Genomic DNA, 18,800 nt, shown 5'->3' on the forward strand with positions numbered 1-18,800 from the left:
AGAAGTATGTTTTCTTCGTTGGGGATTTCCTGGAAAAAATCGTCGTATTCTTATAAAAATACCTATGAACGATATTCAATCTATCAGAATAATAACAGGAGTTCAAGAACGAGGTATTTTTACTCGTACTCTTACTTATGAGAGTATCGTTTATATGGAAACAATAGAACAGGGGTTTATTCCCTTGACTCGTATTGAAGATAATTTGACTCCACCAGAAATTGCAAATAGAGCTGGCGAATTAGCTTTTTTTTTAGGTGTACCGCTTCTGTATTGATGAAAATTGGACTTAACTAGAAATAAAATTGCACAAAAAGTTTAAGAATTGTCCTATTTCTTTAGTGTACCGATTGAAATATTTTGAAAACAAAAAAGTTTTCAAAATATTTCAATTTTTATAGATGGGACATTATTTGATTTCGAAATCTTAATATTATAGTCATAACTCGAAGTGCTCCTTGGTGTATTTCTAAAAAGGAATCCTTTTTTCTTCGAATGTTAGCAACTAATATCCTTTCGAAACAATATTTTTTTCTTCATGGGATTGGAATTTACTGTTAATTCTTTCGATTTCGTATTCGATTTATGTATTCTTTTTTCTCAATTAAAGAAGGCAAAGGCTAACTTCCGAAGTTTAAGTAAAAAAAAGATAAAATACAATCTAAATTTATCTAGAAGCTCTATAACTTGTAATGAAGCTTATACTTGATAGAAAAGTTATTATCATATAGAGTTGACGAAAGAGATGAAGTTAAGTTCATTAAAGACGAAAAATGAAAAAAAAAAGCATTCCCCTTCTATATCTTACATCTATAGTCTTTTTGCCCTGGTGTATCTCTTTCACATTTAAGAAAAGTCTGGAATCTTGGTTTATTAATTGGTGGAATACTAGTCAATCCGAAATTTTCTTGAATGATATTAAAGAAAAGAGTATTCTAAACAAATTCATAGAATTAGAGGAACTGTTTTTCTTAGATGACATGTTAAAGGAATGTCCGAAAACATATATACAAAACCTTCGTACTGGAATTTATAAAGAAACAATCCAATTAATCAAAACACACAATGAAGATCGTATGAATACGATTTTGCACTTCTCCACAAATATAATTTGTTTCTTTATTCTAAGCGGTTATTCTATTCTTGGTAATCAAGAACTTGTTCTTATTAACTCTTTGGTTCGAGAATTTATATATAATTTAAGTGACACAATAAAAGCTTTTTCTATTCTTTTATTAACTGATTTATGTATAGGATTCCATTCAACCCATGGGTGGGAACTACTTTTTGGCTTCGTTTATAAAGATTTTGGATTTGCTCAAAATGATCAAATTATATCCGGTCTTGTGTCCACTTTTCCAGTCATTTTAGATACAATTTTAAAATATTGGATTTTCCGTTATTTAAATCGCATATCTCCATCACTTGTAGTGATTTATCATTCAATGAATGATTGACAGAAAAACCGATTTACTTCAATGAATTTCAAGTTTTTATCTAAAAAAAGATAATTTTTCATTTTCCCCTCTTAAAAAAAAGTTAAATAAAAAAGGGGTTCCCACCTTGGATAGGGAACTATGCGAGTGACCTACCTAATCTTATTGTAGAAATTTTCAGGATCAATGATTAGACCATGCAAACTAGAAATGCTTTTTCTTGTATAAAGGAAGGGATTACCCGATCCATTTCTATATCGGTCATGATATATATAATAATTCGAGCACCCTTTTCAAATGCATATCCAATTTTTGCACAGCAGGGTTATGAAAATCCCCGAGAAGCAACCGGTCGTATTGTCTGTGCCAATTGCCATTTAGCTAATAAGCCCGTGGATATTGAGGTTCCACAAGCGGTACTTCCTGATACTGTATTTGAAGCAGTTGTTCGAATTCCTTATGATATGCAAGTGAAACAAGTTCTAGCTAATGGTAAAAAGGGAACTTTGAATGTGGGGGCTGTTCTTATTTTACCGGAAGGTTTTGAATTGGCACCCCCCGATCGTATTTCGCCTGAGATTAAAGAGAAGATAGGCAATCTGTCTTTTCAAAACTATCGCCCTACAAAAAAAAATATTCTTGTAGTAGGCCCTGTTCCTGGTCAGAAATATAATGAAATCACGTTTCCTATTCTTTCCCCGGATCCCGCTAGTAAAAGAGATATTCATTTCTTAAAATATCCTATATATGTAGGCGGGAACAGGGGAAGGGGCCAGATTTATCTTGACGGGAGCAAGAGTAATAATAATGTTTATAATGCTACAGCAGCAGGTATAGTCAAAAAAATCATACGAAAAGAAAAAGGGGGATACGAAATCACTATAGTAGATGCATTAGATGAGCGTGAAGTGATTGATATTATACCTCCAGGACCAGAACTTCTTGTTTCAGAAGGTGAATCTATCAAACTTGATCAGCCATTAACAAGTAATCCTAATGTCGGTGGATTTGGTCAGGGGGATGCGGAAATAGTACTTCAAGATCCATTACGTGTTCAAGGTCTCTTGTTCTTCTTGGCATCTATTATTTTAGCACAAATCTTTTTAGTTCTTAAGAAGAAACAATTTGAGAAGGTTCAATTGTTCGAAATGAATTTTTAGTTCCGCGTATTTATCAACATATTAAACTCGTAAAAAGAACTCAATTTTTTTGATAATTTTTGTAATTCTATTCTGTATAATATCTGTATAATATAAAAAAGATATATATATATAAATTCAAATATGGAAAAGTTACTCTAAGGGGGATTCTTTGTTTTTTCTTTTTTTGTCCTTTCCTAGAGTCCGATTACTATTCCTTCTTGTTTGTGTTGAAATAGAAATATTCTAAAAATATCAATAAAATACTATTTTTGAATCCCTTCCTGAAAAATCCTATATCTTAGTTTCTCTTTTTTCCAACTTAGAATCTTTCTGCCAGATAATCTTTTATGGTATATAAATTATTGTATATAATATGTAGTGAACAAAAAAAAAGAATGAAATGGAATTTTTTGAAACATCGGAAGAAGTAGTCATTTATATGAAAAAAAAGTAGAATTCTTAAGAACTCAAGGGGGATCCACTTGCATTCGTCAAAGAAAGAGTGGATCCCTGTTCAGTTCTTATACTTTCATTTCAAAAACCCAAATAGAATACGATTACTAGAGAGATGAGCCCAATCCGGAATATGAACCATAAAAGAAAATACCAATTAAACCGATCACAGTAATACCAGTTACAGTACCTATTATCCAAAGAGGAATTCTTCCAGTAGTATCGGCCATTTATCCCACTTTCCTCCACATTTAATCACGTAGTCAGTCATGCTAAAGACATTAACAAACAGTCATAGATAATTATGAAATGATATCCTTCCGAATGGAATAAAAGAATTCTTAATATATATATATTATTTACTATTCCTATTTTTTCTATTAATTCTATCTATTAATTCTAATTAATTGAAGAAATAATTTGAAAATAAAACAGCAAGTACAAAAATAAGTAATAACCCCCAGTAGAGACTGGTACGATTCAATTCAACATTTTGTTCATTTGGGTTTGATTGTGTCATAGCTCTATAATTCAAATTAAGTTTATCGTTGGATGAACTGCATTGCTGATATTGATCCCAAAAAAGAAACAGTGGGTACCGCTAGTCCGTGAACAGCTAGCCATCGTACTGTAAAAATTGGATAGGTCCTATCTATAGTCATTGGAGCCTCCTAAAAAGATCTACTAAATTCATCAAGTTGTTCCAAAGGATCAAAACGGCCAGTTATTAATGGAATTCCTTGTCGGTTCTCTGTAAAATACTCGTTTGGGCGGGGACTTCCAAATACATCGTAAGCTAGACCTGTACTGACAAATAACCAACCTGCAATGAATAGGGAGGGTATAGTAATGCTATGAATAATCCAGTATCGGATACTGGTAATAATATCAGCAAAAGAACGTTCTCCTGTGCTTCCAGACATCTTGAACTCCACATATTCTTGTACAGTCAAAAGGGGGGGATCGAGTCCATAAAAGACGAGATCAGTAAGGCGAAATTTACTGAAATAGAATCCTTGTTAGATCGTCCATTTTGTACCAACGGTGTCTTTTGAGTATACCGAATCAGTATAGCTATCCTTCTTCTAACAGAGCAATGAAATTTCACAATCAGTGTAAAATTTTAGTACTAGATTTTTTTCTTCTTTTTTCATTGATTGTCTCTATGTAGTCAAAAATCCGATAGAAAATTTTGCAAAGTTTGGGTATATAAAAATTTTTTTTATATTAAATTTTTAGAGTAATAGTATAAAAGGAAGGTTCTTAACATTTCAAATTATTAGTTTTGGATTAGAAACTAAAGATCCATTAAAATCGGAATATGAGAAAAGGGTTTCTGATAATTCATAAAGTAGATTTTATATTTTTTCAATTAGTGCCAAATCAAGAAATCTATTTTTTGTGGTTCTTGAAGATCTTTTTTTTCGATTTTCTTCTACATTAATTCAAAGTGAAATAAAATGAAATAACAAAGTTATTATTCTTTGTTTGAATATTCTTAATTTTTCTTTTTCTAATAGAAAGATAATTCTATTGGATATCTATAGAATAATACTCAATATTTTCATTAGAGCAGGTTTACTTAATTCCTGAGTTGATTAAGAAGTCTGTTGATTTGAAATCATAGGATGGGTAGATGTAACAGATGTGGAATTTATATATAAATTATGTTACTCTATTTCTTTTTATTCGTATCTAATGATTTATTGATGAATCGCCAATTTTGAATTGTATCTTTGAAGTAGGATTTTTTATCTTCTTTTTTCTCTCAAAAATGGAAATTTAGGGAAGTGCTTTATAAACATATGTATAAAAAGAACGAAAATATTTCATTTAGTTTCTATATGCCCACTATCACTAGTTATTTCGGTTTTTTACTATCGGTTTTAATAATAACCTCGTCTCTATTTATTGGTCTTAGTAAAATACGACTTATTTGATTTTTAATTTTTAGAGGAATAGTCAATTTTAGTATAAGACATTCTATAATTCCTTACTATGTCAATTTACAATTCTCGATCGTTGAGATTCATGATCAATACAGATTTATGTTTAAGGCTAGATATTACCTTTCTTTTTACTTTTCGAACAAATAAAAATGATTGAAGTTTTTCTATTTGGAATCGTGTTAGGTTTAATTCCTATTACTTTGGCTGGATTATTTGTAACTGCATATTTACAATACCGACGAGGTGATCAGTTGAATCTTTGATTAATAAATGTCTCTTTTTTTGTGATTCCCTATTTATTTAGTTTCATCCTAATCGACAAGGATAAAATTCAGACTTTCTTTTGAATGTTCAATTATTTCAGTGTAATTATCAGGCGAACAATACTAGAATCACGCTCTGTAGGATTTGAACCTACGACATCGGGTTTTGGAGACCCGCGTTCTGCCGAACTGAACTAAGAGCGCTTTTTTTTCATAAATTCTTTTCTACTATGATCCAAATCCATTTTGCATATAGATATTAAGTATGTATGTTCAATTGGAATTCGTCTTCAAAGGTTCCCGGTTTATTGCTCATCTCATAGAATATGGAATATCATAGAATACGGAATATCATAGAATAAGTAATAGTTAGGGATAGGGATGACAGGATTTGAACCCGTGACATTTTGTACCCAAAACAAACGCGCTACCAAGCTGCGCTACATCCCTTTTCCAGTTGTTTATAGTGTTATTGTAAAGAATCTTTGTCTTGTTTTCCACATTTTTCTCTGTTGATATATATCAACAGAAAAAAAAATAAAATACTTCAAAAATAAAAAGAAAGGAGGATTTTAAATGCGAGATCTAAAAACATATCTTTCCGTGGCACCAGTAGTAAGTACTTTATGGTTCGGGGCTTTGGCGGGTCTATTGATAGAGATCAATCGTTTTTTTCCAGATGCATTGATATTCCCCTTTTTTTCATTTTAGTTATTGACACGGGAAGGGGTGAAGAAGATTAAAAGTCCAATTATATATAAAATATGTGTAATTAACCTACTCTTCTTTTTTTTTTTAGGAAAGAGAAAGAAGAAAGATTAAATCGGCCTCATTCAAATTCGGATTGAAACTCGGGATCTGGTCCAGGCTTCATAGGAATTGAATTATTAATTCAATTCCTATGAAAAATAAAGTGAAAGCAGAAATCCAATGGATAGGTTGGGGCAACAATATTATAAAAAATACTTAAAAAAAACTAAAATACTGGCAATTTGAAACGAAATATAGTTCCAGATCCATGTATTCTTTTTGTACTATCTTTTTTGTACTAGATTCAATTAAATTGGAACGAAATCTTTCATCATTTTTCGAATTCTTCTTTTTTATCTTAGTTGTTTTCATCTTTTTCTTAGATTCGAATCCGAAAAGAGTTATAAGTTAATTAAAAACCCAAAGGAGGGTCATGTCCAAGGGTAAAGATATCCGAGTAAGTGTTATTTTGAAAGGTACTGGTTGTGATAAAAAGAGTCTAAATAAGGAATCAAGCAGTATTTCTAGATAGATTACTAACAAGAATCGACACAATACACCTGCCTAGTTGATTGGAATTGATAAAATGATGTCGATGTCCCCGTCGTTATATAACAACATATGCTAAAGAACAAGAAAAAAAAAAATACCAATCCTTTATTATAATTATATTTCTTGAAATAAATGTTATTTTTGGAATAGGAATAAATAAACTATGGAAAAATCTAAGCGACTCTTTATTAAATCCAAGCGATCTTTTCGTAGACGTTTGCCCCCGATTCAATCGGGGGACCGAATTGATTATAAAAACATGGGTTTAATTTGTCGATTTATTAGTGAACAAGGAAAAATATTATCTAGACGTGTAAATAGATTGACCTTAAAACAACAACGATTAATTACAATTGCTATAAAACAAGCTCGTATTTTATCTTCGTTACCTTTTCTTACTAACGAAAAACAATTTGAAAAAAGCGAGTCGACTGCTAAAATTAATACTTTAAGAAAAAAAAATAGAAATTAAAAATTCGAAATCCAATTTGAATTTAGATTCGAATTAAACATGGATTGATGTTTTGTTCAAAATTAGGATAATTCCATTTGATTTTTTTGTTGTAATAAAAAAGATAATAGGTAACGAAGAATAATTTTTGAAGCATGGTTGTTTATTTTGATAGCTTTAGCATATGCTAAAGCTATCAAAATAAACAAATTTCTAGTCTATACCTTCGTAAATAAGGGGTTTTAAGTTTTTAGGATATTATCGGCAATCATAAAAAGACAATTCTCTTTTAATATAGCAATTTGTGCAACTATTTTACGATTAAGAAGCAATTGCTTCGTGTATAGACTATTAATTAAATTACTATAAATATAAGATACTTTTTGATTCTCGCGAATTACTGCATTTATTCGACTAATCCATAAACCACGAAAATCTCTTTTTTTCCTATCTCTATCACGATGAGCCGAAACCAAAGCTTTCAATTTCTGTTGAGTAATAGTTCGAGTAAGTCTTGAATGAGCTCCGCGAAAACTTGATATGAAGAAACGAATTTTTGTCCTCCGTTTGTGAGCTATATATCCTCGTTTAATTCTGGTCATTGAATAAATGATATTTTCAGGAATAACTTTTTCATTTTTCAGTTATTCTTTTTATCTTCCTAGTCTATTAATAACAAAAATGGATTCTTCCGATGTATAAAAAAAAAAATTCCAACGGCTCTTGCTACTATAACCGCCCCAACCACAAAATCAGAAATTGTATTGATACTAGATATCAAATAAAATAAAAATAGTAAATGAACTAGGACACATATTTTTAGAATAAATTGGTGGGTTCCTTCGTTTCTATGATTTTTTTGAGAAATGACCAGGTCCTCTCTATACACCGGAGCCTTTTTCTTTTCATTTTTGATTCAATTAATCAATGTTAGTGTTCACTTGTACAGTTCACACTCTGTGGCTCTACCCATGCAACAATATTGAGTAAGTAGGTTTTTTCACAACTAAATCTAATTATATAGTAACGGTATTTAATTATGAAAATTTGCTGGGTAGCTGACCCTCTTATTCTATTCTTAAAAAATCCATCAAAATTCATTCATTAAGGACATACTTAAGGACATACTTTCTTTTTAATTGAAATAGTATTTTCTCCGCTTAACGGGTAACTTTTTTTGTTACCGATGGGAAAGTCCTTCTCATATGAAATTGCAAATTAGTATTATTGGTTTTGCACCAATCGGAACCATAAATTTGATACAAGATAGAAGAATGTAAAGAATTATATAATTATATATATAAGAATTATATATTAAGTTAAGATAGTGTGAATGTAGTTTTTGCATTCACACTATCTTAACCGATTACTAATACTGAAAAATTTTTGAATTTGTTTTTTTCTTAGTATTTAAGCTGAACGAGTCGCACATACACCCTGGTACACGTTCCTCGGCGTTGAGGGCATCCCCGAAGAGCTGGGGATTTTGTGACGTTTCGGATTGGCTGTCTTGTGTTTCTAATAAGTTGTTTCATAGTTGGCATGGTAAGTCGTACTATATATATCTATATTTTTGTATAATGAGCAGGTTTAGATCTATCCTAACCGTGAATTACTTATATTCTATATTCCTTATAGCCTATATTATTTATAGTATATTAATAGATTAACTCTTAGAGATTTTATTTTAAAATGTCAAGTACGAAGAGTAAAAAATTAAAATTCCAATCCTGTATTTAATTAGAATAACCTTTGCCACCAATTTTTTATTAAACTGCTACAAGATCTACAATTCCATGAGCTTGGGCTTCTGCTGCTGACATAAAAACGTCCCTTTCCATGTCGTCCGATATAACCCATAAAGGTTTGCCCGTTCTTTGTACATAAACATTTGTGATAGTTTCACGCAGTTTCAGTAGCTCTTCTGCTTCCAGGACAAATTCTCCCGCTTGTGCCTCATAAAAAGAACTAGCAGGTTGGTGGATCATTACCCTGATTATATCACTTAAGTAGTATTTCCCTTATCTTGATAAATATTTTTAGAATTCTTTTTACTATATTGGTAGATTGCTAAACATTGTCTTTATTCCCAAGATATATAAAGAAGACAACTAAGCTAAGAAAAGGGCAAAAAGAATATTCAATAACCGTACAAGCAGTTTCTGCGTATTGATGCATACGGCTTTTGTACCTATGCAATTCATTTTTTCCTCTCTGGATAGAGTATTTTCTTCGATGAATTTTGTTTCTACATTTCAAAATTTCTTTTTTTTTATATCAAATAAAAAAGAAGTACAAAATCTCCTAGGTCTTTTGGATCCGGATCCTTAAATAAGAAACAATAGAATAACCAACTTTCTTTTTTTTTTAATCTATTTTGAAATACTACGATGGTTCCGTTGTTTTTTATATCATTTTGGTATTCAACAATCCAAAAGTTTCTTTTTTTTTTTATGTTATGTTTTATTCTGATTCAAATAAAAATTGTTACAAGCTTTCTGGTATGAAAAAAAAAACAAAAAAGTATGCGACACTAAGATGAAACTAGGTTCCTTATAGATCAGATAAAATTTGAAATACCCTCTTTTTCATACTACTCTTTCTATATATAATTAAATGATTCAAAAAAATTGCATATGGAATTCAAAATACCATGCTATTATTACTTTGGTTTTTATGGCGAAGGTATAGTATATATAGATAGATATCTATTCTATATATTCTCAAAAAAAAAAATCATTGGCGCCAAGCGTGAGGAAATGCAAGACGTTTGGTAATTGTGCCTCCTGCCAAAAGAAAGGATCCCATTGAAGCAGCTAATCCCAGACATACTGTCTGTACATCTGGTTGTACAAATTGCATAGTATCATAAATAGCTATTCCAGGTATTACCCACCCCCCCGGAGAGTTTATAAACAGAGACAATTCTTTATTCTCTTTCTCTATGCTCAGATATATCATAATACTAATAAGTTGATTCGATATTTCACTATCAACATCTTGACCTAAAAAAAGTAATCTTTCTCGATAAAGTCGATTGATTAGGATTCCATTTTTTCCTTAAAAGCCGTACATGCACCTTTTGATGCATACAGTTCATCAAAAATTATATAAGCAAAAAAGGAATCAATGTGTCGATTTTAATCTTTCTCTTTTTCTAATGGATTTCTTCGAACTAAAAAAAAAGAAGAATATACTTAATTTAGTGAACTATCTTCTCATTGATGTATTGCTTTCATCGAGATCGAAGCCGAATCACAATGTAATTTTCTTGTTTCTGAATGGACTTTTTCAATTCTTTTAGGTTTCTTTTCTACTCTGAGTAAAGATCTGCCCGATTTGGATTTGCACATATAGAACAAATATTCCAAAACTATGTATTTTTGTTAGAACTTCTTCCTTTGCTGAATTGAGTAATGTTTTCTTTCTGTAAAATAAAATATATGGATATCATAGAATTAGTGATCATAGAAATATTACCAATTGGTTTTTTCTACACAGAGCCTGGGTACTTTCTTTTATTGGTCCAATTAAGCCAACCATAAATTATTCATAATGTCGAGTAATAATCTGGAAATTTTTCTCTAAAAATGAAAAAATCGATAGAATAGTACTTCATTACACTTCACGCTCCCCATTTTTTTATCTTTATGATTTCATCATTCTCTTTTGGGGGTGAAAGCGGGGATATCTCGATCGGGGGAGAAAACGGGTAAATCCCATATAACCTACTATATCTGACAAGTCGCACTATATATCAACCCAAGATGCATCTTTATCCCCGGGGGTTCGAAAGGGTACTCTTGGAACACCAATGGGCATAAAATGGACAAATAATAAAGTCATATATCTCACTTTAGTGTGGAAACGTAAGAATTAGCTTATCGTGTTAAAAAAGATTTACTTGATTTTATATTAATATTGCTTTTTTTTTATAAAAAAGAAGACTAAATAAAGTCGAGTTGTTATAAATGGGTCATTGGGGTGATAAGCGAATATGTCTGCATTTACTTATTTAAATAGTCATAGAGAAAGTTGTCAACCCCTTTCGTCTCCCCACCATTGCGTATTGTTACTTATCCGGTATAGAATAAATCTGTTTCTTTGATTTCGACAAATATGATTGTTCCATTTTCCAAGAGAATCTACTGAAAGGCTATATTCATTTTTTTCCAGTGCAATAAAGTTACATAGTGTCTATTTTTTGTTGAAGGGGTATTTTTTCATGGGTTTACCTTGGTATCGTGTTCATACTGTTGTTTTAAATGATCCGGGCCGTTTGCTTTCTGTTCATATAATGCACACAGCTCTAGTTGCTGGTTGGGCCGGTTCGATGGCTCTATATGAATTAGCAGTTTTTGATCCCTCTGATCCTGTTCTTGATCCAATGTGGAGACAGGGTATGTTCGTTATACCTTTCATGACTCGTTTAGGAATAACTAATTCGTGGGGCGGTTGGAATATCACAGGAGGGGCTATAACGAATCCGGGTATTTGGAGTTACGAAGGTGTGGCCGGAGCACATATAGTGTTTTCAGGCTTGTGCTTTTTAGCGGCTATTTGGCATTGGGTTTATTGGGATCTAGAAATCTTTTGTGATGAACGTACTGGAAAACCTTCTTTGGATTTGCCAAAAATTTTTGGAATTCATTTATTTCTTGCAGGGGTGGCTTGTTTTGGTTTTGGCGCATTTCATGTAACAGGATTGTATGGTCCCGGAATATGGGTGTCTGATCCTTATGGACTAACTGGAAGGATACAATCCGTAAATCCCGCGTGGGGTGTGGAAGGTTTTGATCCTTTTGTTCCGGGGGGGATAGCTTCTCATCATATTGCGGCAGGAACGTTGGGCATATTAGCGGGTCTTTTCCATCTTAGTGTGCGTCCACCCCAACGTCTGTATAAAGGATTACGTATGGGAAATATTGAAACTGTCCTTTCTAGCAGTATTGCTGCTGTCTTTTTTGCAGCTTTTGTCGTTGCTGGAACTATGTGGTATGGTTCAGCAACAACCCCCATTGAATTATTTGGTCCTACTCGGTATCAATGGGATCAGGGATACTTCCAGCAAGAAATATATCGAAGAGTTGGTGCTGGGCTAGCCGAAAATCAAAATTTATCAGAAGCTTGGTCTAAAATTCCTGAAAAATTAGCTTTTTATGATTACATCGGAAATAATCCAGCAAAAGGGGGGTTATTTAGAGCTGGTTCAATGGACAATGGAGATGGAATAGCCGTCGGTTGGTTAGGACATCCCATTTTTCGAGATAAAGAAGGACATGAGCTTTTTGTACGTCGTATGCCTACTTTTTTTGAAACATTTCCAGTTGTTTTAGTAGATGGGGACGGAATTGTTAGAGCCGATGTTCCTTTTCGAAGAGCAGAATCGAAATATAGTGTCGAACAAGTAGGTGTAACTGTTGAGTTCTATGGTGGTGAGCTTAATGGAGTAAGTTATAGTGATCCCGCTACTGTGAAAAAATATGCTAGACGTGCTCAATTGGGGGAAATTTTTGAATTAGATCGTGCTACTTTGAAATCAGATGGTGTTTTTCGTAGCAGTCCAAGGGGTTGGTTTACTTTTGGGCATGCTTCATTTGCTCTGCTATTCTTTTTCGGGCACATTTGGCATGGTTCTAGAACTTTGTTCAGAGATGTTTTTGCTGGTATCGACCCAGATTTAGATGCTCAAGTAGAATTTGGAGCATTCCAAAAACTTGGAGATCCAACTACAAGAAGACCGGTAGTATAACATTATTTCTTTTGTTCTTTTCTACTTTTTTATCATTTTTAATTTCACATAAAGAACTAGATAAATCTTGATTTGAATCATTGCATTTATTCTTTTTTTTCTTTTCGAAAAGAGCCCCACCCCAAGAAACAGGTATGAAAGCTATAATTGTAAACCACGATTAAATTTATGGAAGCTTTGGTTTATACATTCCTCTTAGTCTCAACTTTAGGAATTATTTTTTTCGCGATTTTTTTTAGAGAACCTCCTAAAGTTCCGACGAAAAAGGTCAAATAATTTTTTATTATCTTAATTGAAGTAATGAGCCCCCAATAGGGAGGGCGCATTACTTCAACTAGTCCCCATGTTCTTCAAATGGATCTCTTAGTTGTTGGGAGGGTTGCCCAAAGGCAGTATATAAGGCATACCCAGTAAAACTTACAAGTAAACCAGATATAGAGATGGCAATTAGAGTTGCTGTTTCCATTATTTTAATTATAAAGTTTCCAGATCACAATAGATCGATCTATAGGATAAGATCCTTATATTTACAGCGGAATGGTATACAAAGTCAACAGATCTAAATGAATAAAAAAGAGTATTTATGGCTACGCAAACCGTTGAGGATAATTCTAGATCTGGTTCAAGACGAACTGTTGTAGGGAATTTATTGAAACCTTTAAATTCAGAATATGGTAAAGTAGCCCCGGGGTGGGGAACTACTCCCTTGATGGGTGTTGCAATGGCTCTATTTGCGATATTTCTATCTATTATTTTGGAGATTTATAATTCGTCCATTTTATTGGACGGAATTTCTATCAATTAGATTCACAAGAATCGAGTAATTCGTTTATAGAAAGTGAAGCATTTAGGTTTCTTATTGTTTCTTAGTCTATTCCATTTTGATGTGGTAGTTTGATCGTAGAATTTCTTTGTTTCTGTATTTCCGGAATATGAGTGTGTGACTTGTTTTAATTGGTCCTATTGAAAGTACAGAACATAAAATGGGTCTGTCATCTTATCTTGATAGAGATGGTTTTATTCCGTCAGATATTTAATCTAGTATCTGGAGCACGGAATATAGAAAATAGATTCTAAAAATCTTAATACTATGATTCATACTAAATATTTAGACCTCGCAACTGGACTTAAAAACCTTTTCAAAGAGTTCTAAAAATAAATTGAAAAATTTTGATTCTTTCAAGCTTTTCCAGTTTGTCTTTATTTTGAGCAAAGGACAAACCTTTCCTTGAATTTTTTCATTATTTTTTTCATTATATTCTATCTATTCATTGAAGAAGTGATGATCCAACAATTCTTACTCAGAGAATTTTTGGACTTCGATTCAAAGTTGTTTTGAATCTGAATCATCGTGGTTCTAGTATGAATCTGAGGTTTTTTTTATTCATTCATATGGTCCTAACAAGAAAATCCTTATCAATAATAAAAATTCAAGAATAAAGAAGACAGCAGTAAATTCACATTATACAAATAAAAAAATGAAGTAAAGAATATTCAAGAGGCCTTAAAAGATCACCATAAAGACGAGTGTGCCGACTTGATATTTTGGCATTATAACAATAACAAAAAAGAATAGCTTTCGTATTTTTCTTTTTTTATCGTAAGAGAAAATTAGAATCATACGATTAAATAGATTAAATAAAGCAGTTTCAAACTTTCTATTACAGATATCTGTTTTTGTTACAATCAATATTTGGGTATTTTTGTTTGAGCCGTACGAGATGAAATTCGCATATACGGTTCTCTGGGGGGGTTCCTTTGGGTTACCTATCTCAATAAAGTTTATGATTGGTTCGAAGAACGTCTTGAAATTCAGGCGATTGCCGATGATATAACCAGTAAATATGTTCCGCCTCATGTGAACATATTTTATTGTTTAGGGGGAATTACACTTACTTGTTTTTTAGTCCAAGTAGCAACAGGATTTGCTATGACTTTTTATTATCGCCCAACCGTTACTGAAGCTTTTGCTTCTGTTCAATATATAATGACTGAAGCTAATTTTGGTTGGTTAATCCGATCAGTTCATCGATGGTCGGCAAGTATGATGGTCTTAATGATGATTCTACACGTATTTCGTGTGTATCTTACAGGTGGTTTTAAAAAACCTCGCGAATTAACTTGGGTTACGGGTGTAGTTTTGGCTGTATTAACTGCATCTTTTGGTGTAACTGGTTATTCCTTACCTTGGGATCAAATTGGTTATTGGGCAGTAAAAATAGTAACAGGCGTACCCGAAGCTATTCCTGTAATAGGATCGTCTTTGGTAGAATTATTACGCGGAAGTTCCAGTGTGGGCCAATCTACCTTAACTCGTTTTTATAGTTTGCATACTTTTGTATTACCTCTTCTTACTGCTGTATTTATGTTAATGCACTTTTCAATGATACGTAAGCAAGGCATTTCTGGTCCTTTATAGTGAATATGGATCATAGATATTTGTAATCACTATCATTTTTTATTTTGGGGAGGATTTTATTTCATTGCTACAATTATGGATTATAAAAAAAAATAAAACATGTATTTAGATATTTTTCTTCAACTTAACAAAAATTGAATTTTTGTTTTTTTTTTTTACATACATAAATAGTTGAAGGGAACTCTCCAAACAAAAAATGGATTATGGGAGTGTGTGACTTGAACTATTTATTTGGCCGCGCAGATATATGACTTTCTCTTATCTGCCACATTAGAATTTAAAATTAAATGTGTCTTTTTTCCAACCACCAAGAAAGGCTCTTACAGAGAGGGTAGGCTGGTTTTACTTGAAGAGAATCTTTTCTATGATCAGACTCGATTTTATTCTGCATCAACAGGCTCCGTAAGATCCAGTAAAAGAAGTGGTGTGGTATAGTCTGAATTCTATATAGTATGACAACGCATTCATTTCCTATGCATTGATTTGATTTCTGATACTATTGGAGTGAACAAAGTAGATCTAAAGAACAACGCGAGTTAGGTTATATTAGTAACAAGTAAATTCTTTGTACATAAAAAGTATCAAGATTTTTTTTTTGACAGGATAACAATTGCAAAGTTTGAGATCACCCAGAAAGCATTATCAACTTGAAAAGTCTACTCGGGTATTGAGCGTTTACTAAAATTTACTTAAAAAGAACTGAATTTTTTTTTTTCAATAAAAAATTGTAACTTTGCAAAAAGAGAATAGAATCGAGTTTCTTTTATTATTTAGAATCTTCATATATGTGTGGATAACACATACATTTTTTTCTATTTTATTCTATAGATACAGTTTAAAAATTTGATTAGTGCTCGAGCCGGATGATGAAAAATTATCATATCCGGTTCTTTTGGAGGATGGATCTATAAGAATTCACCTATCCCAATAACAAAAAAACCTGACTTGAATGATCCTGTATTAAGAGCTAAATTGGCTAAGGGAATGGGTCATAATTATTATGGAGAACCCGCATGGCCTAACGATCTTTTATATATTTTTCCAGTAGTAATTCTAGGTACTATTGCCTGTAACGTAGGCTTAGCGGTTCTAGAACCATCCATGATTGGGGAACCTGCGGATCCTTTTGCAACTCCTTTGGAAATACTACCTGAATGGTATTTTTTTCCCGTATTTCAAATACTTCGTACAGTGCCCAATAAGTTATTGGGCGTTCTTTTAATGGTTTCGGTACCTACGGGATTATTAACAGTACCCTTTTTGGAGAATGTTAATAAATTCCAAAATCCATTTCGCCGCCCAGTAGCAACTACCATCTTTTTGATTGGTACTGTAGTTGCCCTTTGGTTAGGTATTGGAGCAACATTACCTATTGAGAAATCCCTAACGTTAGGTCTTTTTTAAAATTATAAGATTGGTTTCATTTTGAATTCATTTTGAAATAAAATATCATGACATCTGTATTGTATATCTAGGGAGAATTCTTTCTGAACCTACTAATCCCTAGATACATCTATTCCATTTTAGATATATTCTGAACATTTGGATTTGTTCTAAATATTTAAATTACATATTTTGACCTTTTTGAGTTTAGAAAAAAAATCAATTTGAAAAAATCCTATGTCAATAGATTTCAATTTTATGCAAAATACTTTTGTATTTTTAAAATGTCCAATATAGATTTTCCATCTTCTACGCGAAAATGTTCAAATTTCAGAAGGTCTTCTTGACTGTTATTCAAAAGTTCTAATAATGTATGAATATTGGATCTTTTGAGACAATTATAGATCCTGGGAGGTAATTCTAATTGGTCAATAAAAATAGATTTCAATGCTATTTCTTTTTTATTTTTCCTTAGTTTATCTTTAACCAATATATCATGAAAAGTAAAAAGGGGCAAAGTCACTTTGTCTTGATTTTTTTCTAAATGAAAGTTATCTTCTTCTGCGTGTAAAAAGGGAAGAAATAAATCAATCAAATTTTGGGAGGCTTCATAAAGGGCTTCCTTAGGAGTTAAACTTCCGTTTGTCCATATCTCCAGAAAAAGTATTTCTTGTTTTTCATTCCCATTGACATAAGAATGAATACTATAATTTACATTTCGAACAGGCATGAATCTAGCATCTATATCATAACTTCCGTCTTGAAAGTTTTTTAATGTTTTTATCCGATACCCACGATTTCTCTCAATTTTTAATTCAATACACAAATTAACAGGTTCTGTTACGTTGGCTATATGTTGTCTATTATCAACGATTTCCACCGAGGGTGGTAAAATGATGTCTTGAGCGGTTATATATCCAGGACCTTTGAAAGAAATCCATGCGTCCTGTGTTCCATACATATTACTTTTCAATACAATTTTTTTCAAATTCATGAAAATTTCATGTACTGATTCTTCAATACCTATTATGGTAGAATATTCATGTGGTATTTTCTCTGATTTTACACGTGTGATACATGTTCCCTCTATTTCTCCGAGTAAAATTCTTCGGATTGCAATGCCTATTGTATCGGCTTGACCTTTCATAAGTGGGGACAGAATAAAGCGTCCATAATAAAGACGCTTACTGTCTATTCGTGATTCAACACATTTCCATTGTAGTGTCCGAGTAGAGACTCTTAATTTCTCTTGAACCATAGTAATTATTTTGATAAAACTCTTGACTTGTTTTTTTCTCTTGAACTATTTTTAATGTTTATTTTTAGTTTTATACACGTCTTTTTTTAGGAGACCTACATCCATTATGTGGCATAGGAGTTACATCTCGTATAAAATTTAATAGTATACCACTTCTACGAATAGCTCTTAATGCTGCATCTCTTCCGAGGCCAGGCCCTTTTATCATGATTTCTGCTCGTTGCATGCCTTGATCCGATACTGTTCGAATAGCATTTCCTGCTGCAGTTTGAGCGGCAAAAGGTGTTCCCCTTCGTGTACCCTTGAATCCACAAGTACCCGCGGAGGACCAAGAAATCACCCGACCTCGTACATCTGTAATAGTCACAATAGTATTGTTGAAACTAGCTTGAACATGAATAATTCCCTTTGGTATTTTACGAGTATGATTACGCGAACCAATACGTACATTTTTACGCGAACCTTTTTTAGGTATTGATTTTGCCATATTTGATTATTTCAATATTTCATTAAAAAAACAAGAAGATATAGGGTATGGAGATATCCATTTCATGTAAAAAACGGATCCTTTTAATTAAAATTATTTTCGAATTTTATATTCGATTTTTTCTATATTCTATTTATTTGCTTTCGATTACTATCAAATACAATTTTTGAAATCAAAGTTAAAAATTGAAATATCAATACTCTTTCAAAATATGTATGGATTTTTCATTTTCATAGAATAATATATAGATATATTATAAATAATTTGAGAATTTTCTCTCTTTTTTTATCTAGTCTATTTTTTTAGAAAGCTTCTGTTTGTTCAAATATTATCCTTGTCTTTGTTTATGTTTTGGATTGAAACAAATTACTATAATTCGTCCTCGTCTTCGAATCAATCGACATTTTTCACAAATTTTACGAACCGAGGCGTTGATTTTCATATTTGACATTCCTTAATTAGTTAATCCCCAATTGTGGAAGAAAATAAAGGTTCCTTACATCTT

The 18,800-nt window shown here is 32.1% G+C and overlaps 22 protein-coding genes and 3 non-coding genes across 26 annotated transcripts. All coding sequences in view use genetic code 11, as the record gives it.

Annotated features, from left to right (window-relative positions):
- Positions 1 to 773: 773 nt before the first annotated feature.
- On the forward strand, positions 774 to 1,457 carry cemA (chloroplast envelope membrane protein). The gene has a single exon. It carries the CDS (start codon positions 774 to 776, stop codon positions 1,455 to 1,457), a length of 684 nt encoding a protein of 227 aa, YP_006460355.1.
- Positions 1,458 to 1,633: 176 nt separating this feature from the next.
- On the forward strand, positions 1,634 to 2,596 carry petA (cytochrome f). Its single transcript has one exon. The coding sequence runs from the start codon at positions 1,634 to 1,636 to the stop codon at positions 2,594 to 2,596; it is 963 nt and encodes a 320-aa protein (YP_006460356.1).
- A 542-nt stretch (positions 2,597 to 3,138) lies between these two features.
- Positions 3,139 to 3,261, reverse strand: psbJ (photosystem II protein J). Its single transcript has one exon. It carries the CDS (start codon positions 3,259 to 3,261, stop codon positions 3,139 to 3,141), a length of 123 nt encoding a protein of 40 aa, YP_006460357.1.
- A 173-nt stretch (positions 3,262 to 3,434) lies between these two features.
- On the reverse strand, positions 3,435 to 3,551 carry psbL (photosystem II protein L). Its single transcript has one exon. It carries the CDS (start codon positions 3,549 to 3,551, stop codon positions 3,435 to 3,437), a length of 117 nt encoding a protein of 38 aa, YP_006460358.1.
- A 22-nt stretch (positions 3,552 to 3,573) lies between these two features.
- On the reverse strand, positions 3,574 to 3,693 carry psbF (photosystem II cytochrome b559 beta subunit). Its single transcript has one exon. The coding sequence runs from the start codon at positions 3,691 to 3,693 to the stop codon at positions 3,574 to 3,576; it is 120 nt and encodes a 39-aa protein (YP_006460359.1).
- Positions 3,694 to 3,702: 9 nt separating this feature from the next.
- Positions 3,703 to 3,954, reverse strand: psbE (photosystem II cytochrome b559 alpha subunit). The gene has a single exon. It carries the CDS (start codon positions 3,952 to 3,954, stop codon positions 3,703 to 3,705), a length of 252 nt encoding a protein of 83 aa, YP_006460360.1.
- Positions 3,955 to 4,875: 921 nt separating this feature from the next.
- Positions 4,876 to 4,971, forward strand: petL (cytochrome b6/f complex subunit VI). The gene has a single exon. It carries the CDS (start codon positions 4,876 to 4,878, stop codon positions 4,969 to 4,971), a length of 96 nt encoding a protein of 31 aa, YP_006460361.1.
- A 158-nt stretch (positions 4,972 to 5,129) lies between these two features.
- petG (cytochrome b6/f complex subunit V) lies at positions 5,130 to 5,243 on the forward strand. Its single transcript has one exon. The coding sequence runs from the start codon at positions 5,130 to 5,132 to the stop codon at positions 5,241 to 5,243; it is 114 nt and encodes a 37-aa protein (YP_006460362.1).
- A 130-nt stretch (positions 5,244 to 5,373) lies between these two features.
- trnW-CCA lies at positions 5,374 to 5,447 on the reverse strand. The gene has a single exon. It is a non-coding gene; the product is annotated as a tRNA-Trp (tRNA).
- Positions 5,448 to 5,619: 172 nt separating this feature from the next.
- On the reverse strand, positions 5,620 to 5,693 carry trnP-UGG. The gene has a single exon. It is a non-coding gene; the product is annotated as a tRNA-Pro (tRNA).
- trnP-GGG lies at positions 5,622 to 5,692 on the reverse strand. Its single transcript has one exon. It is a non-coding gene; the product is annotated as a tRNA-Pro (tRNA).
- Positions 5,694 to 5,819: 126 nt separating the features above from the next.
- On the forward strand, positions 5,820 to 5,954 carry psaJ (photosystem I subunit IX). The gene has a single exon. It carries the CDS (start codon positions 5,820 to 5,822, stop codon positions 5,952 to 5,954), a length of 135 nt encoding a protein of 44 aa, YP_006460363.1.
- A 754-nt stretch (positions 5,955 to 6,708) lies between these two features.
- rps18 (ribosomal protein S18) lies at positions 6,709 to 7,017 on the forward strand. Its single transcript has one exon. It carries the CDS (start codon positions 6,709 to 6,711, stop codon positions 7,015 to 7,017), a length of 309 nt encoding a protein of 102 aa, YP_006460364.1.
- A 221-nt stretch (positions 7,018 to 7,238) lies between these two features.
- On the reverse strand, positions 7,239 to 7,598 carry rpl20 (ribosomal protein L20). The gene has a single exon. The coding sequence runs from the start codon at positions 7,596 to 7,598 to the stop codon at positions 7,239 to 7,241; it is 360 nt and encodes a 119-aa protein (YP_006460365.1).
- Positions 7,599 to 8,426: 828 nt separating this feature from the next.
- On the reverse strand, positions 8,427 to 8,540 carry rps12 (ribosomal protein S12; one part of a trans-spliced gene, as the record gives it; the record has 2 gene entries for this part). Coding sequences YP_006460366.1 and YP_006460321.1 both cover positions 8,427 to 8,540 — 114 coding nt within the window.
- Positions 8,541 to 8,765: 225 nt separating this feature from the next.
- clpP (clp protease proteolytic subunit) lies at positions 8,766 to 10,818 on the reverse strand. The gene is made up of 3 exons: positions 10,750 to 10,818; positions 9,745 to 10,041; positions 8,766 to 8,990 (listed from the first exon to the last, which is right to left on the reverse strand). The coding sequence occupies exons 1-3, from the start codon at positions 10,816 to 10,818 to the stop codon at positions 8,766 to 8,768; spliced, it is 591 nt and encodes a 196-aa protein (YP_006460367.1).
- A 403-nt stretch (positions 10,819 to 11,221) lies between these two features.
- Positions 11,222 to 12,748, forward strand: psbT (photosystem II 47 kDa protein). The gene has a single exon. The coding sequence runs from the start codon at positions 11,222 to 11,224 to the stop codon at positions 12,746 to 12,748; it is 1,527 nt and encodes a 508-aa protein (YP_006460368.1).
- Positions 12,749 to 12,916: 168 nt separating this feature from the next.
- On the forward strand, positions 12,917 to 13,024 carry psbT (photosystem II protein T). The gene has a single exon. It carries the CDS (start codon positions 12,917 to 12,919, stop codon positions 13,022 to 13,024), a length of 108 nt encoding a protein of 35 aa, YP_006460369.1.
- A 58-nt stretch (positions 13,025 to 13,082) lies between these two features.
- psbN (photosystem II protein N) lies at positions 13,083 to 13,214 on the reverse strand. Its single transcript has one exon. It carries the CDS (start codon positions 13,212 to 13,214, stop codon positions 13,083 to 13,085), a length of 132 nt encoding a protein of 43 aa, YP_006460370.1.
- A 117-nt stretch (positions 13,215 to 13,331) lies between these two features.
- Positions 13,332 to 13,553, forward strand: psbH (photosystem II phosphoprotein). The gene has a single exon. It carries the CDS (start codon positions 13,332 to 13,334, stop codon positions 13,551 to 13,553), a length of 222 nt encoding a protein of 73 aa, YP_006460371.1.
- A 127-nt stretch (positions 13,554 to 13,680) lies between these two features.
- Positions 13,681 to 15,167, forward strand: petB (cytochrome b6). The gene is made up of 2 exons: positions 13,681 to 13,686; positions 14,526 to 15,167. The coding sequence occupies exons 1-2, from the start codon at positions 13,681 to 13,683 to the stop codon at positions 15,165 to 15,167; spliced, it is 648 nt and encodes a 215-aa protein (YP_006460372.1).
- A 203-nt stretch (positions 15,168 to 15,370) lies between these two features.
- On the forward strand, positions 15,371 to 16,571 carry petD (cytochrome b6). Its single transcript has 2 exons — positions 15,371 to 15,379; positions 16,098 to 16,571. The coding sequence occupies exons 1-2, from the start codon at positions 15,371 to 15,373 to the stop codon at positions 16,569 to 16,571; spliced, it is 483 nt and encodes a 160-aa protein (YP_006460373.1).
- A 235-nt stretch (positions 16,572 to 16,806) lies between these two features.
- rpoA (RNA polymerase alpha subunit) lies at positions 16,807 to 17,808 on the reverse strand. The gene has a single exon. The coding sequence runs from the start codon at positions 17,806 to 17,808 to the stop codon at positions 16,807 to 16,809; it is 1,002 nt and encodes a 333-aa protein (YP_006460374.1).
- A 70-nt stretch (positions 17,809 to 17,878) lies between these two features.
- Positions 17,879 to 18,295, reverse strand: rps11 (ribosomal protein S11). Its single transcript has one exon. It carries the CDS (start codon positions 18,293 to 18,295, stop codon positions 17,879 to 17,881), a length of 417 nt encoding a protein of 138 aa, YP_006460375.1.
- A 328-nt stretch (positions 18,296 to 18,623) lies between these two features.
- On the reverse strand, positions 18,624 to 18,737 carry rpl36 (ribosomal protein L36). Its single transcript has one exon. The coding sequence runs from the start codon at positions 18,735 to 18,737 to the stop codon at positions 18,624 to 18,626; it is 114 nt and encodes a 37-aa protein (YP_006460376.1).
- Between the last annotated feature and the right edge of the window lie 63 nt (positions 18,738 to 18,800).

Source organism: Vigna unguiculata, chloroplast (assembly GCF_037176805.1).
Source record: "Vigna unguiculata chloroplast, complete genome".
Lineage (NCBI taxonomy): Eukaryota > Viridiplantae > Streptophyta > Magnoliopsida > Fabales > Fabaceae > Vigna > Vigna unguiculata.